This window comes from Castor canadensis, chromosome 4 (genome assembly GCF_047511655.1).
Source record: "Castor canadensis chromosome 4, mCasCan1.hap1v2, whole genome shotgun sequence".
NCBI classification, from domain to species: Eukaryota; Metazoa; Chordata; class Mammalia; order Rodentia; family Castoridae; genus Castor; species Castor canadensis.
The window spans coordinates 12,946-29,330 of NC_133389.1; the positions used below are offsets into that span (position 1 = coordinate 12,946).

At 49.8% G+C, this 16,385-nt stretch overlaps 1 protein-coding gene across 1 annotated transcript in view; it reads left to right on the forward strand.

The window, feature by feature from the left end:
• The first annotated feature begins 2,851 nt into the window (after window positions 1-2,851).
• Window positions 2,852-16,385, forward strand: part of Pard6g (par-6 family cell polarity regulator gamma) — a 66,459-nt gene continuing 52,925 nt past the window's right edge. Inside the window, exon 1 of the mRNA XM_074069584.1 lies at window positions 2,852-3,214. Coding sequence (XP_073925685.1) covers window positions 3,143-3,214 — 72 coding nt within the window. The 5' untranslated portion in view covers window positions 2,852-3,142. The remainder of the gene's footprint in view (window positions 3,215-16,385) is intronic.

Sequence of the window (16,385 nt, forward strand, 5' to 3'; positions counted from 1 at the left end):
TGCTAAGACTCTATATTTTTTTTGGAGCAGTACTGGCAGGGATTGTTGGCAGGTGTTCTATGACTTCAGCCATGTCCCCAGCCCTTTTTAGCTTTAGTTATTTTTCAGGTAGGGTTTTGCATTTTTGCCCAGGGCTGTCCTCAAACCATAATCTGCCTACCTACTGCCTTCCATATAGCTGCAATGACAGATGCATACCATCACACTGACTTATTGATTGAGACGGATCTCACTAACTTTTTGCCCAGGCTGGCCTTGAACCACAATCTTCCTGATCTCCACCTCCCAAGTAGCTCAGATTATAGGCATGAACCACCACACCCATCATAAAACCTGGTTTCTAGTGATGGATGGCCCAGCCTTCAGTTGACCTCCAGATTCCTTGGTGAAGGTGATATCTGTAATTTTGCAATGAAGTATGAAAGTGGAACATGAACGGGCTCTGCCACGGTAGGCTCTATTAGCAGTTAAGAATTCTGGTCATTTATTTGAGAAAGAGTCACAGTGTTGCCCAGGCTGGCCTCAAACTCACAATCTTCCTGCTTCAGCATTCTGGGTGGCTGGGGCTACAAGTGTGTACCACTGTGCCTGCTTCAGTCACGGTTTTTGTGAATTCTTTGAAGCCATGACTTGAGGAAGATTGGCCCTGACCCATCTCTATTTTCTTTCCTATTGTCTGGTTGAAACCAGCCCACCAGAAAAACCTCTAAAGTTCCTGTGGCCCAATGGCTATGTTGAAAGACAGGTTTCCAGTCCCTGAAGTTGGACTGTGAAAAAAGCTGTTCACAGGCATACCCAGCCTATGCACAGGAAAACAGCACAGGCACCAGCAGCTTCCTCCTGCTTCTCCTTGTGTCAAGCAGGACCTTGAACATCAGGAGGTTAAGATCTAGGGCAGCCCCTCTGGAATGCCCCGTTCACCAGGAGACCTCATTCAAATGCAACTATGATTCGATTCAGCAGGTCTGGGTAGAGTGTTGCTGACAAGCTAGACGAACATGTTAGCCTCAGACCTCACTCTGAGCTCCAGGATTCAAAAAATTGTCTCACTCCCATCAGGCTGACCCAGAAGCCAATCTGTTGTTGCTGGAAACTCAAGGCCTCCCCACTTAACAGCCCTGAACCTGCTGTTGGCCGCTCACCCTATCCCTTCCCCAGATGCTATTCATCCTCCATTTTTGAAATGGAGGTCATCCCTCTCAATGCTCCTGAGTCTCTCCCACTCACAAAACAAGGTTCCCTTAGAGTGGGAAACTTACAGTTAGGAAGAGGCCTGTGACTTTCCACAACCCCAAAGGGCTACATCCAGTTTAGGAAGCTTCCCTTCAAAGAAAGCCAGCACTTTGTCCAGGCTGCTTGCCAAGTGTGAGTCTCCTGGCTTTTTCTCCTTGCTTGTTTACTTTATATATGCCTGTTTGGTCCTCTGAGCAATCTGGCATTTCTCTTAAGAGTTGGCATTGTGACTCTGAGCCTTTGTGGCTATAGTCCCTGGCACTAAACACCTGGCATATAAGAGGATACATTTGTAGCAAAATTAAATGATAATTAAATTTGGGGGAATGCAACTTGGCAATCTGTATTTAAGGCTTTAGATATATGTGTATTTTATGGCCTAATAATTCCATTTTTAAGAGCTGATCTTAAATAATCAGAAACAAGTGATTTTTAAATAAAGCATTATTCAAACTGTAAACACTGGAAGCCAATAAAATAGAATGATTATGAATTATGCCTATAGCTTTAAAAAGCATATTTCCAGGGCTGGCAGAGTGGTTCAAGTGGGAACTGCCTGCCTAGCACGCATGAAGCCCTGAGTTCAAGCCCCAGTACGGCAAAAAAAAAAAAAAAATTCTTCCTAAGAACACTTCATTAATGAAAACGTTCATTACACAATATGTAGTGACAAAACAGATTGCAAAGCTGGATAAACAGCATGATCATAATTTTATAAACTATACGAATATAGGCAGAAAAATAGAAATAGAATATACCAAAAGTTGATAGCTGACTGCTAAGGAGCATGACGGCAGGTAATTTTATTCTTTTCGTTCACTTCCTTCTATTCCAGATTTCTTTTGCAATGAATTTATGGTAAATTTATAATTATTTAAGTTGTAAATTACAAACATGCATACATTATTTTCTAATAGTTTTAAAACCTGTGTGTCTTGTCTTCCTAACTTCTTCACAAACTCCTCAAGGGTCAGGTTGTATGTTTGGTTTCTCCCACCCTAAGGACTCCAGATTAACAAGACTTTAGTACTGTCACTAACAATTGATGCCATCTTTCTCCAAAGTTATTATTATTTTTAATACCAGCTGCCTTAGAAAGTCTCCGTTCTTCTCAAGACTGGCCTAGAGATACTTCTGGCCTTCTGTCCCTTTTCATTTGGCCTGTGCTGGACTGTGCTTTAGGACTTCGCCTCCCTGAAGGTCTAGACCATCTACAACCTGGCACCTGGGGCAGGCAGGTGATGCCCAAGTGGCTCTCATTAACATTCTTTTGAATAATTACCCAAGACAATGGCAAAACTCAGCCCCATTCCCAGGACACCCAGTGGAGGCAAACAAAATGAGGCGACCAGGGCATGTCGGCAGTGCTTCTTTACCTAAGCTATGGAATCTCAAAGCAAGGAGCCTCGAAGTACCTCGAAGGGCACAGGGACAGAGGTTTGGCGTGCTCAGGTCCTCCGGGATGGAATGCCAAGAAGGAGAGGGCGGAGGCGGGGAGGCGGGGCCCGGGGCGCTGGGAGGTGGGGCCCGGGACGTGAGAAGGCGGAGTCCGGGAAGGCGGGACCTTGGAAGACCAGACCCGAGACGCTGGCAGACGGAGCCCGGGGAGGCAGGACCTTGGGAGGCCTGGTCCGGGAGGCGGGACCCGGGGCGAAAGGGAGGCGGGACCCGGGGTGGGGGAGCGGCGCGCGCCGGCGTCCCCCGCGCTCCTCCCGAGCGCGGCCCCTGGAGTCCCCGAGGCGCGCAACCAGCCTATCTCCGGCCCGCGGTTCACGGAGCAGCCCGGCACCAGAGAGAGCGCCGGCCGGGTACCGGGGCCCGGCCGGACGGCAGGGGGCTTTGCCCCCAACAGCCTTTCTGTGGTCCCTGAGCTGCGAAGGCGAAGGTGAGGCAGAGCGGGGCCGAAACCATGAACCGGAGTTTTCACAAGTCTCAGACCCTGCGCTTCTACGACTGCAGCGCGGTGGAAGTCAAGAGCAAGGTAAGCCCCATAGGCCCGCTCCGGCAGTCTGAACTCCTTCCCTGGCAAATGAATGGGGTGCCCCGCGGAGGGGGACTGGAGCAGTGTGGGAGGCGACCGGCGCCGGCGACAACTTTCGAACTCGGGCGCCCGTACCACTGCGCGCGGGGCTGCACGGGGTGGGCGATATGTGTACGGAGGACCCCAGCCGTCCTTCCCACCCACAGCATGGGCACAAAGCCCGGCAGCCCCGGGAGGGTCCTGATGGGGCCGAGGGCCATCAGACAGGCAGTGCAAGCTCCGGACCCGCTCCCCGAGATCTGCTCTTTTGTTCCACGAGCGAGAGGCGACCCGGGCGCTCCACACGTTGGAGAGGAGGGCGGCGTTTCCGGGGCGATCTGGGGACTGGGGGCTGCTCAGATTCGCGGCCGCAGAGGGGCCTCTGGGGGCCCAGGCTCGGGGAGGGCCCTGGCCGCGCCGCCTCCTTGGCTGTGAGGAACCGTAGTTACCGGTGAGGAGAGTGGCCAACGGCTCCCGGACAGGGCCCCGGCCCAACCCCCAACCTCCAACCTGGCGCTGGGTACCAAAGCCCAGGCCCCAAGCGCGTCTCCGGCCCAAATTCAGACTCCCCCCCGGTCCCGGCACACCCCCTACCCAGACATCTCACCCGGGCGCGTCCCCAGCTTAGACACCCCCCCCACACACACACACAGACACAGGCGTCCCTGGGCCCAGACACCTTCCCCTGCAGGCGTGCCCTCAGCCCAGACCAAGACCCACTACCAAGCGCTACCCGGGCCCAGCCCCAGACCCCTGGGCGCGCCCCAGCCCCTCCCACTGCCTGCGCCCTGGCGGAGCGTGCTAGAACTTGCGGGTCGCGGTGCGTGTCTGGGTAATTGGCTGATAGGATCTGGCGCTTCTGCCCTTGCGGGGGCGGCACCCTCGCTACAGATGCTTTTGTCTGGGAGGGTCTGCGTAGTGGACCAGGTAGGCTGAAGAGCTGCTGTTGCTGAGGTCCTGTGGTAGGGACCCCTCCAGCCTTTTGCTGACTACTGTCTAGGTAGCCCAGTGGCCCTCTTGCCCTTTCTTGCTTTGCACCACTGGTCTAGGTAAAGCAAGGTGGAGCTGCCAGAGTGGTGGAAAAGGGACCAGGGTCCTGCCCCTCCCCCTCCCCCTGCACTCACTTTGGGCCCAGGGTGGTTGTTCACTTTCCTGGTCTCTGGTCAAGCAATGCCCTTTCTGAACTACCGACCTGCCCAAAAGGGCCCTTTGGTGTAGGATTTTCAGGGTGTCTACAGAGGAGGGGTTCCAGGGCAGGGCCACACAGGCCCAGTGAATTGCAGAAACTGCCTTCTCATCTTGGGAGGGCGCTTCCCACCTCCCCCACCGAAACCTTCCTTGCTGATAAGACCCTGCCTTTCCCCACACCCATCCGTTCTGGAGCCCAGGATTGTCCCCAAGCCCCCAAATCCAGTGCCCCACCATAAATTGTAGACGAAAGATCCACAGCAAAAGTGAGAATTTGAAGTAATTGGCAAGTTTCTTTAGCTCCATACAGTAGCCACTAAGCAAGGTTGTTATTTAACTTTCTTTAAACTTTTTATTTTGAGATCATTGTATGTCACAAGCAGTTGTGAGAGAGAATACAGAGATCCCAGGACACTTAGGTGACATCTTGTGTAACTAGCACTGTGTCACATATGTAAGACACTGACTGTGGATCAGTCCAGGGTGCTGTGTACTTACTTGTGTGTATGTGTGTAGGTACAGGCCATTCTTTAAAAAGATCCCTCCTGACAGTTGAGAGGTTACTTCATTTTAAGTGTGCATTGATTAGTATTAAACACTCTGTTCTGGTGCTCATTGGCTATCTGCAGTGCTGTGCCTTATCAAGTAAGCAAGACCCTGAGACAGATCTGGAGGAAATGCCTCACCAGGCCTTATCCTGCAGTTCGGGTCTGTGGCAGTGAGGGCTGCGCAAGCTAGAGAGTAAGAATCTGCTTTTGCCTTGCCTGGTGTGTTACCCTGCCTGCCTCCCCCAGCTCCAGTCAGTAGAGAAGTGCCACCCCGTGTGCCCATGTCTCCAAGTTCAGGTGCAGTAACCCTAAAAGTGTGTTGCAGAGCTAGAGTTTTGCTTGAACTTGGGAGTACTTGGAAAGGCCACATGGACATAGGAACCACTGGACAACTATCACACACTTCATTGGGCCTAAGTTACTTATCTGGAGGGTTCACATGGCTCTTCCTTTTGTATATGCCCTCCCACTCACCGCGTTTGTAATTGATATGTGTTACCATGGAGTCCATCTCTACAAGGAATGGCTGTTTCACAATGCAGGAGGCAGAACTTCATGACAGCGAAGACTTCATGCAACCTAAATGTAGTACCACAGCACCACGGGTTTGCTTGTGGGGAAATGGCAGCCAGGGAGCTGAGTGCACCCAGGTTCTATTACCTGCTGCCTTTGGGGACTTTCAGGCAAGTCATTTCACTTTTCTGAGCCTCAGTTAGGTCATCTGTAAAATGGATACCATACCCGATTTGTTTACTACCCAAGATGAAATGTGGCTATGTTAAAAGCTGCAGAGTGGCCACAGTCATGGGAGTTCAGTACCCTGTAGCACTTCAGGATACCTCATCTGAAAATTGCCAGAGGTCCTCTCACAATTGTCATCAGCCATCTGCCATGCCTGACCACCTCCTGGGACAGGATACAGCTGTATGTGCAGAGGGGACAAGACCTTGGTGGCTTACCCCCATTATATATCTCCTCACAGGGCACCAAATACCTTTAATTTCAGTGGTTCATCTATTCCTTTCCTAACCAGCAGTGTGTACTTTTTTTTTTTTTTTAGTGGCACTCGGTTTGAACTCAGGGCCTCACACTTACTAGGCAGGCACTCTTACCACTTGAGCCACTCCACCAGCCCCAGGCAGTGTGCACTTTTGATTGCCTGGTTCTGGCTGTTCTTCCCACTTACCTTTGGCTTTTGCCTCTCCTCTTACAAGACCTGCAGCTAGGAGGGGGAACTGTGCAGATGGGTAGGATAGGGTGTTTCAAGCTGAGGGAAGAAGGGAAAATGCCTAGGCCACCTTGAAGGGTAGCAGGAAGGCCAGCACTGAGGTGAGAAGTTTCACAGGGGACAAAGTAGTAGAGGTGAGTTTTCATTTGACGAGATGGAAAGCATCTGCCATCATGAGCTCAGGAAGGCCTTTCTCTCAGTAGCTTTAGTCCCACATCATTTGCTTGTGCTTGAAAGACCTGAAGGAATACAGATTCCCCATCTGGGCAGTGTCTCAACCCAGAGTCCAATGGGTCATGGTCCCAGGTGCTTTTCCACACCTGTGGTTTCAGTCCACACCTGCCTTGGCCTGCACTGCTAAACCAGGGTTTGTGACTTCTATCTGAAAGCCTCTCTGAGAATCAACCTCCTGGACTGCTCCCTCTTCTACAAAGCCATTCCAATGGTACCCACACCAGGCCAAAAGCTCTCTTTTGTCCATCCCCTTTTCTGTCATGCCAGAGTCCTGTTTGGGGCAGGATCAAAGACCACACTGACACTAATTGTCTGTGGTGTCTGGGAGAATAACACATTGAAGGTTTTCATGCCACTGTGTCTCCCTATTTAGAGAATGTCAGAGCATGAAATGAGATAAACATCACTGATAATTCTCCTATACCCAGATGAGCCATGTTAAATGTTGCCTGCGAACTTCTGATGGTGATACACATGTATGCACACTTCACATTATTGTTTTCAGAATTATAACCATAAGGCACATTATTTTGCAACCTGCTTCCCACTATTAACTTGATACTATATTGCAAATGTTTCTTCATGTCATTAATATTTTTAGAAGACATTTGTAAAAAAAAATGACTGCATAGTATTCCATTTTATGTCTAAACCATAATTCATTTAACAAATATCTTATTTACATTTCTTCCAGTTTTTTCCATAGTAAACAGTGCTGTGAGTAACATTTAAGTCTTTACATAATATTATATAGAGTTATATAAACTGTACACATATAAGGTATATTAAGATTATTGGTTCTAGCCAGGTATGGTGTCACACATCTGTAATCCCAGCACTTGGGAGGTTGAAGCAGGAGGATCACAAGTTCAAAGCCAGCATGAGTTACATAGCGAGAACCTCTCTCAAAAAATAAAAATAATTTAAAGAAAGATTATTTATTTTATAGAAAATTAGATCAGTACAAAATTCTTATTGTTTGTATAGGACAAATCCCTAAAATAAAATTACTTGGGCATAAGGTTTGCACATTTTCAAAACTTTGAATACATATCGCTAAATGTTATTCCAGAAAGTCTCTTCTGCCAGTTTATGTACGTTATCTCTATTTACACATCCATCTCTCTCCCCGCATTCTTCTTACTCCCTCCTTCCAACACTGGGCATTTCCTCATTCCTTCCCAATTATATAAGTCTTCATTTGTGTTTTTCAAGTTATTTGTGAATTGGAACTTTTCATATGTACTGGCTATTTGTATATCTATTTTTCGCTACCTGGTTTTGTCCTGTATCCTTTTCTGAATAGTGCTGTTTTTATTGACTTATAGAGCTGTTTGTCCATGGAGGCCCCCAACAATGCTGGCAGTGCTGAGCAGGACTGGTTTTCAAAGTGCTGGGTAGAACTGGTGTCCCTTTCCTGGACCTTGCCCAGGCATTAAGCTGGGCCCTCCAGGAGGGTGTAAGGAGTAAGCACCTTGATGGCCTGTTGGTATATGCTGGCTAGTCAGGTTCTTCTGTGGACAGATGGGCACACGGTGTTTTATGTCATCATTTCTCCTCTGGCCTCCAAGATCTTATCTCTGGCTGAACTTGTTGTTCACTACCATGGAGCTACAGGGACACGCCTTTCCATCTGGCATGAGACAGCAGGTGGGATGGAGCCTAGTCCAGGCCTCCCTGTTGGGTGACTGGAGATTTGCCTCCCAAGGGCCAGTTGAGAACTGCCTAGAAACAGTTTGACTCACCTGTGGGTCTGCTGCACCCTTTTGAGATTCAGGTTTGTTGTATTTGTACATGTATGTGTTTAAACAAGTTCAGAGACTTGACTTGGGAAGCAGCGTCCAGAGGAAACGCTTGTCAGGGACCCAGGTAGGGTGTCAGTCTGGATGGCATGGATGTTGTCATTGCCCCCAGAAGGCTACTCACCTCTGTAGGTGTGTGGCTGGAGTGGAAAAACATCCTGACACCTTTCTTGTGGGCACCACAGCAAGCCAAGGGGTCAAGCCCTGCCCCAGGACCCAGGAAATTTCAGATACAGGACTGCAGTTCTCCTAATTTTAGGGAAGGAATGCTCCTTTGCATGCCTCACCCCCAACTTCTTCCAGCACGCACCTGAGCTCTGCTCTGAGGCTGCGCCTGGACACTCTGGGGATATAGAGCATGGTACAGGCTGGACACTGTCCACTGAGCAGAGATTGCACTCTGAAGCATTTCTTAACATTTGTTTAATGCCTCCCATGTATATGTGATATATGTACCAGACAGTTTGCAGTCGCAAATAATAGTTCATCAGTCCCCATCATGACCGGAAGAGAGGTTCTCTTATCACTCCCATGTGCACAAGCAGACACTGAGCCACAGGTAGCTTCTCTGACTTGCCCAGGGTCTTACAGAGGGCCTAGAACCCAGGTAGTTTGGCTTAGGTGCCATAATTGTCTGTGGCCACTTGTGGGGGAGAGCTCACAGCTCTTTTTAGGAACTGTCATGCCATGAAGTCCAGAGCAGGATGCACATGCTGGTGTCCCAGCCCCCACCTGCCCCTACTGTGTAGGATGAGACAACTCTGGCTTTCCGGTCTAGCACTCATAGAAACAGCTAAAAGGGCAAGTCTCGTGCTTTGGGGAGAAGAAGTTCTATTTTTTTTCTTTTTTTGTATCATGGTAGAATGTTCTTGCCACAAGGCCTCAAGGGAAGACCTCTATTCAGTAGCTGTTCATAAAGCTCTGATTCCACCCTTCACTCATCTATTTGCTTACTATTTGATGGAATGACTATTGTATGTGGTTGTGTGTCAGGTGTAGGGCCAAGGCAGACACTATCCTTGCCTTTGTCAGGTGGGCAGATTTGGGTAGGGTGGGGTGGTCCTGTGTCTTGATAGCTGAGTGTCACCAAATTCCCAGCATCACATCTCTGTGAAGCCAGAGGTTCACCCTTCAACCAACCCAGTCATTGTGCCTGGCCTCTTGGGATACCTTAATAGGATTCTCTGCTTCAGCAGAGATAGGGATGCCTGTCAGAGGTTCTCTGGGCCAGGTCTTGGGTTGGGTCTTCTAGAAGCAGCTGGGATTCAGTCTGTACTTTTCCTCATTTGGGGCTCTTTAATCTTCCCTTCATGTCTGAGAGGTCAGCCCAGAAAGTTAATGGCATTTCTCAATCAGATGCTCCAAGGAAATAATTTAGCATCTAACTTGAAGAACAGTGCTTTGCATACATTTAGGTACCCAACAAGTGTTTGTTGAGTTGAATTCAGATGAGAAATAATTGGATTTTCCTGGTACCTACTTGAGAAATGGTCTGTTAGGGTACTTTAGAAAATACCTACTTTTTCAAGACAAGATTGATTCACAGCGGGTTTATTAGGGCATCCCAAGATGCCTGGGAGGGTAACTGATGCTAGTCCAGGAGGTGGGGATAAGAGGAACTAAATAAAACAAACTTGGGATATTAAAAATCCCTGTTGCTATTTCTGCTGCTTCTGCTTCCTTGGGGCTCTGCTTGTGGCAAGTCCACATTTCCAGGGTTCAGCATGACCTGCTTCCTCGTGCACCAGGCCCAGCACCTGGGAATGAGGAGATGGGTCACTTCCTGTGACAGGGTTCTCAGCAGTCGCCTGTGGCTGCTCCCTCTCCAGCACTCCCAGGTTCCAGTGCAGGGATGTGCTATCCTGCACCCCTGTCCTACCTGCCTCACCTTCCACCCTCAGCCTCCCTCCCCCATCTTCCATCCCCCTCCTGGGCTATTGGTATCTAGGTCTAAGGGTGGACTGTACTCCACCCCTAGCCTGAGCATATCTGCTTTCTTTCGGGATGCTTAAAAGCCCCCATGGTGTGTGATGGACTCAGCCTAGGCATCCAGCCCTCATCTGTGGCCCAGCCCACATTAAATTTGTAGTTTTTCTGCCTCCTCAGCCCACTCAGTGGTCTCCCAGCAAGCTGAAGCAGTACCCTATTGTGGTGGCGATGATCTTCCATTCAGCCTGACTGCTATGTTCTGTGCATGATGTCAGTAGTTCTTATTTCTGCTGAGGTATTTGTGTGATGCACTGTCTCCCTGATCCTCTGAGGAGGTGTGTACAATTTCTAGTATTTGGTCTAACATCCCAGTCCACATCCTGGAGTGCCACATGCATGCATTTCTCCTCAGTGTGTAAATAAAACACTTGCAGTTCTGAGGAGTCATGCAGTACCTTGTGGGATGGCCTTCACCATGTCCTTCACTTTTCTCTGGCTGTAGATGACAGGAGGCTAGCCAATGGGGGGATCTTAGCCACTGTTCTCACCTGCACTAGGACTATTCCTACTCTTACGTACGGACTATGACCCTGCCTGGATTTGGAGTGGAGCAGATCTGAGGACTCCAGAGTTCGGGAGAGTGTGAACTATAGCTTATTAACTATTTGTTAATTAGCCAAAGTAAACTAGTTTCTTATTTTGCAGAATAGGGTCCCCACTGCTGAGGTGTGAAGGGACTTTTATAGCTCTTCATTTGGTCCTGTGGTTGAATGAGTGCCTTTTATGCATTTCCTGACTTTCCGCTCATCCACAGCAGCGGATCATTCCAGGGGCTCCTATGGAAGGCTGGTTGTAGAGGAAGTGGGGACACGATATAAATGAAAAAAAGCCTGGACACCACTCAGCTGGTCATTGCTACCTTTCTTTGTATAAAAGGAAGGTTGGACAGTTCTCCTTTGAAAAAGAGTTGTATGTGTGGAATGAAGGCCCCACAGCAGCCTCACGAAGTGGTGTGCCATCGAAGACTGTAAAGCCAAGCACTTTCATTCCACCTTTACCACGAAGATGAGCCTGGCTGCCACTGGGAGTACCTCACTTGCACACAAGCTCGAGGGTGTGAGGCTCAGTGTCTTGTGGAAATGTCAGAGCACCATGGGAATTTCTCTGCTTCTCCTCAAAGTCCCACCTACTGAAAGAATACATTTATTTTCTATTTTATCACATCAGTATGCTTGTCAAAACTGAATCATTATCAGTCAGTCCATGCTGGCAGCTCTCTCTGTGCCTCTACCTCTGAAACAGGATGGATGGAACTAAGGCACACAGGACCAGAATACTACCCTTCAGGTGGCTTCTTTTGGAGACATATTCTCTGGTAGAAAGGCCCTCAGGGAGACTTTGAAAGAGAAAATTTAGGGGCTGTGAATGCTGTTGTTTTTGTAAAGGAATTTAGAAATGGAAGAAATCATGTTAGTATCTTGCTCTCCATGGCTCCGAGGCCTGAGCCCCTGGCTACCCTCACCCCCTGCCTTCCTGGCCGCTCTCCCTTGCTTGTCTGAAATAGCAGGGTATTGTCATGGAGGAAACAAACTTCTTCGCTTGCAAGATGGCCCCTTGGGAGGCAGAGGAGGTACACCTGCCCTTTTGTCCTGTAGCCATCCAGGGCCCATCAGCACCAGCACTACTACAGGGATGACAAGGGAGAGGCCACCTGGGTCTCTGCTAGGTCTAAGAGGTTGATGCTGAAGGTTGAATCCTGTGTCACCACAGGCCCTGGGTTTGGTCTGAAAACTTCACATGAATGTACTCCTGCTGGAGGTGGGAGCATTTGCCGGAAAGCTACTCTGTGATTCTGAGCAGACAATGGCCATAGATGTAGAGTTGCTGTTATAAGAATCTGTGTGTTCTCAAGAGATGAGCTGTCCTGGGACCCTGCATGTGAGTCTTTCCCTTAACAGGATCTCTCATGATCTTACATTATTCTGACCTGCCACTCTTTCTCAGAAATGTGGCCCCATTGGCACATCCCTGAGGCTAGATGGGATGTGGAAGTGCCTCTCTTAGCCCACCGGCACACGGGTTTTTGTTGATGCTCACAATACCTTACACAGTAAACGGTTTCCCTGCCATAGCAATGAGGACTCTGAGGCTCAACCAGGCCATAAATTCATGGCAGAGCCATTAAGCCATGTGTGTTGAAGTTCAGAATTTGAGTTACATCATCCTGCATCATCTAGTTCCATGATCCATGATTCCACCTCCTGGGAAACAGACAACACCTGCCTGCACTGAGGTCAGTGTCCATTCACCTCCCTCCCCAGTGTGTCCCGGATGTGGGCTCAGAGCTAGGCTGCTTCCTAAATGGCCTCCTGCATCCTGTGAGATCCCCTCTACTCAGCAGCCTGAGCCTTTGATCCTGTCCATGAGCACAGTGTGGGTGCTTTGGTCCTGTTACCATGTGTCTAGCAGATGCAGGGAGTGCAGACCAGGAGTGCAGGCTTTGTGCCTCACCCACTTCCTTCTGCAGTACCAGAGCAGGCCCCTGCAGAGATGGAGGGATCCCTGCAGCATCCCTCCAGATGCTGGTGTGGTCAGGTCACTTAGAGGCCCACTGAATTGCAAGACTGAGGCCACAGTACCCACCCAGAGTTTCAGGCTCTAGATTCTCATGGATTTATCAAAAGATTGTTTTGTTTTTAAAAATGGCCCTGAAGAACAGCCACCTCCCATCAATGTAAGTGGCTGGCCTAAGAAGCCAGACTCCAGAAGTTAGGAAGTACCCAACCCACAGCATAAGCAAGTCCCCAGGGGCTGTCATAAGTACACGCAGAAGTCTGCAAATTTGGGTCTAGAGGAGGGCTCAGTGGCAACCCCTGTGAGAGCCACAAAATGTTGTACCCCTTCTCTGGGCCTACAGAGAACAAGAAGCTCCAGGACAAGTCTCACTCTCCTATCAGCACTACATAGCATGGGACGTGCCTTCCTATTGGATTTTCACAATGGCCCTGTGAGAGCTATCTCTTCTTCCCTGTTTACCAAGGAGGCCCAGGCCCAGAGACATTTATTAAGTATGTTATGCAGTTACACAGCCAGGGAAGAAAGCAGGACTGGAAGCTGGTGTGTGCACTCCAGAGCCTGGCACTTCCTCACTTGGCTCTGTTGTGTGAACCTGGTCTATAAGTCACCCTGGCCCAGCCCATGTCCCCTTCAGCCCCCTCCAGCTGCCAGCCTGGAAACTGCCTGACCCTTCCACATATCATGAGCACACATGGGAATGTGGCCTTGTTTCCTCTACAGGGCAGAGTTCCAGCCAGGCCCAGGCCAGCTCCCAATCCTAGGGTCTCTCTGTGCCCTCTCTGTGCCCACATCCTGGGCATCCGCACTCTGTTCATGCTGCTCCCTGGCCAGCAACCCCTTTTGTCTATGCCTGTCATTGTTTTAGTCATCTCCTTTACCTAGAATGCTCTTTGCCCCTGACTGTTGCATTAGAATTCTATTCCACCTCTAGGGCTCTTTAGGGGCTTGTCTCAGTCACTCCTGGAATTTGGCCTCAGCTCCTTACTAGCCTTGTGACAGGGCAGGGCAGTAAATCCTTCCAGGTGTCACTCTTTAAAGTGGGATAGTGACACCCCTTTGAACAGGTTTGTGTCAGGATGGAAGCGCACACACAGGGTACCTGGCAGTGACTTTGTCATAGCCACTGTGCTTATATGTCTCTGGGTTCCATTCCCAGTCCTGCTACTAAACCTGGATTGGCAATGTAGAGCACATAGATGAGCTGTGGTACAGGTCTGCATGCAGGGGTGCAGAGCCTCCCAGAGGAGACCTAGGCACAAGTGGGTTCTCTACCCAGCCATCATCCTGGGCAGTCTCATGCGCCATGCACTGCTGATCCAAGCAGTACTACAGGTGTGACAGCTGTGACATCATCACTCTGGATTGAGGTAGGTGGATGGGGGCCAGACACCACCCCACTTGACTCATAGGCCTGTGGCCTGATTTTAAACTGAGTCCTAACATGTCAACCAGGAAGATATCCCAGGGCATACCACTACCAAGTCCCAAGCTCTGGCTGATACCCTGCTAGGATGTCAGCCTGTGTTTCCTCTTAGATTCATCACATCATCTTTTCCTATATAGGGTTCCTTCTACTTTTCTGTAGGGCATGTGAGTGCTCACACACCTTGGTTCTGTCCCTTGAACATCTGAGGCAGCTTGTGCTTCCTTTTCTCTCTCTCTCTCTCTCTCTCTCTCTCTCTCTCTCTCTCTCTCCCCCTCCCCCTCCCTCCCTCCCTCCCTCCCTCCCCTGTCTTTTCTCTTCCCTCCCCACCTCCCTTTCACAGCCAGGATGTGCGTAGACTTGGCTGTTAACCAGGCTCCGTCCCTTCCTGACAGACCCTGCTCTGGGCAGTATCTCAAATAGTAGGAGGCAAGTCCTGTCCCTGCCAGTGCCTGGTTAGAGTTAGAGCTGGGCATGGGCTCCACCCTGGCAGTGAGACAGGGCCTCCTTCCTCTGGGGTTGAGTTATTATGATAAGAAAATGCACCTCTATGAATATGGGAACATCAGAGATTGCTAAGGGTCTCAGCACCTGTTGGCACCTGCCTTCCTGTGAGTGTCCCCCTGCAGCACCTGATACATGACAGAGTAATCTGTGTCTGTCCTGCTCTGCCTTCCTCAGGGGCTATCCATACTCCATCAGCTTGTGCCATGGATGAAAACACTCCCTGCCCTCCCTCCTCGCCTGATTATTTCCTGTTCTTACACACCCATTTTAAATCAGGGCTGGGTTTTTCAGTCCTTTGTTGGCATTCCTCTGTTTGTAGTTACACATTCATGTGTATGGCTGCTGTCTGCCTTCCTGCTGGCCAGCAGGCCTCAGCCCCACAAAGGCGGGTTGTTTGTACAGCACCATATACTCACCCAAGCTCAGGGCCAGGTGTAGCTGGCAATTGGTGAAATTTTGTAACTGGAAAAATTCTGAAATGCAGCCCATACACCTATGACTAGTAAGATGCTCACTGGACTGTTAACAACTCTGGTTGCTTTCAGTCTTGAAAGTATAGGTAAGTCCTGAATCTTGCCAGAAAGCAGGTAATCCCTTAGGCCTGGGGGCCAAGGTCCTGCATCTCCAGTGACTCCCTGGACATTGATGCTACTAGCTCTAGGACACTCCCAGGAGCAAGAGATAGTGAGTCCTAAAAGTAGGCCTGGGCCTGCGGGCCCTGACTTGTTTGGTCTGCCAGGGAAGTCTCAGACAGGACTCCCAACCCAGCCTTGCTGCTTTGTGCTGGGTTGTGTGAAGGTGATCAGGATTACAGGGCAAATCCATAGTTGTGTTCTGTTTTTTTCACACTCACATTTGGTAAAGACTTCCCTCAGGACTTCACACTTGCTAGGCAGCCCTGTACCACTTGAGTCACAACTCCAGCCCTTTTTTCTCTGGTTATTTTAAAGATAGGGTATTGCTTTTTGCCCAGGCCAACCTGGACCAATCCTCCTATTTCAGACTTCCTGACTCAGCTGAGATGAAAGGTGCTCACCACCACATCCAGCCTTTTTCCTTTGAGATGGGGTCACATAAACTAGAGAGGAAAAAGGCTACTTCTGACCCACACTACCCCTTATGTTCAGGAGAAAATGCACTGAAGCCTGGATCATACCTCAGACACTCCTACCACCTGCCCACCCACAGAGCCCTTCCTGGTCATCCCACCTCTGCGCTCTTGTTCTTCCACCTTACTCTGGTACTTTCCTTGAAACATAGGGCAGCAAGTGCCATTCCAACAAGGTTGATTTACCTCCAGCTCCATTCTGGGCCCAGGAATAACAATAGGGGAAGAGATTCCTTGTCAGAGCCTCTAGAACACAAAGATTGACCCCACCCTAGGTGGAGTAGGGAAAAAGCCCCTCAGTCTAGAAGGAGCCAAGGAGGTATCCCCAAGCAGGGGACACCCCCAGGCACTCTGGGCAACACCCCAAGATGGGAGAGAAAGGCCTTGCCTGACGTCCACAAGCACACAGTCTGCTAAAGCCAGAGTCACAGCTACTGGGAAGAAAGGGCTGGAGAGCAGGCCACTGGGGCAGAGATCACAGGCTTCTTCCCAGAGAGGCAAGCTTTGGAGGGCTGGGAGCCTGACACCCACCAAGCAGACCCATCTGTAGAAGGCTGGAGGACAAAGTGGCCTTGGCACTGTGAAGAT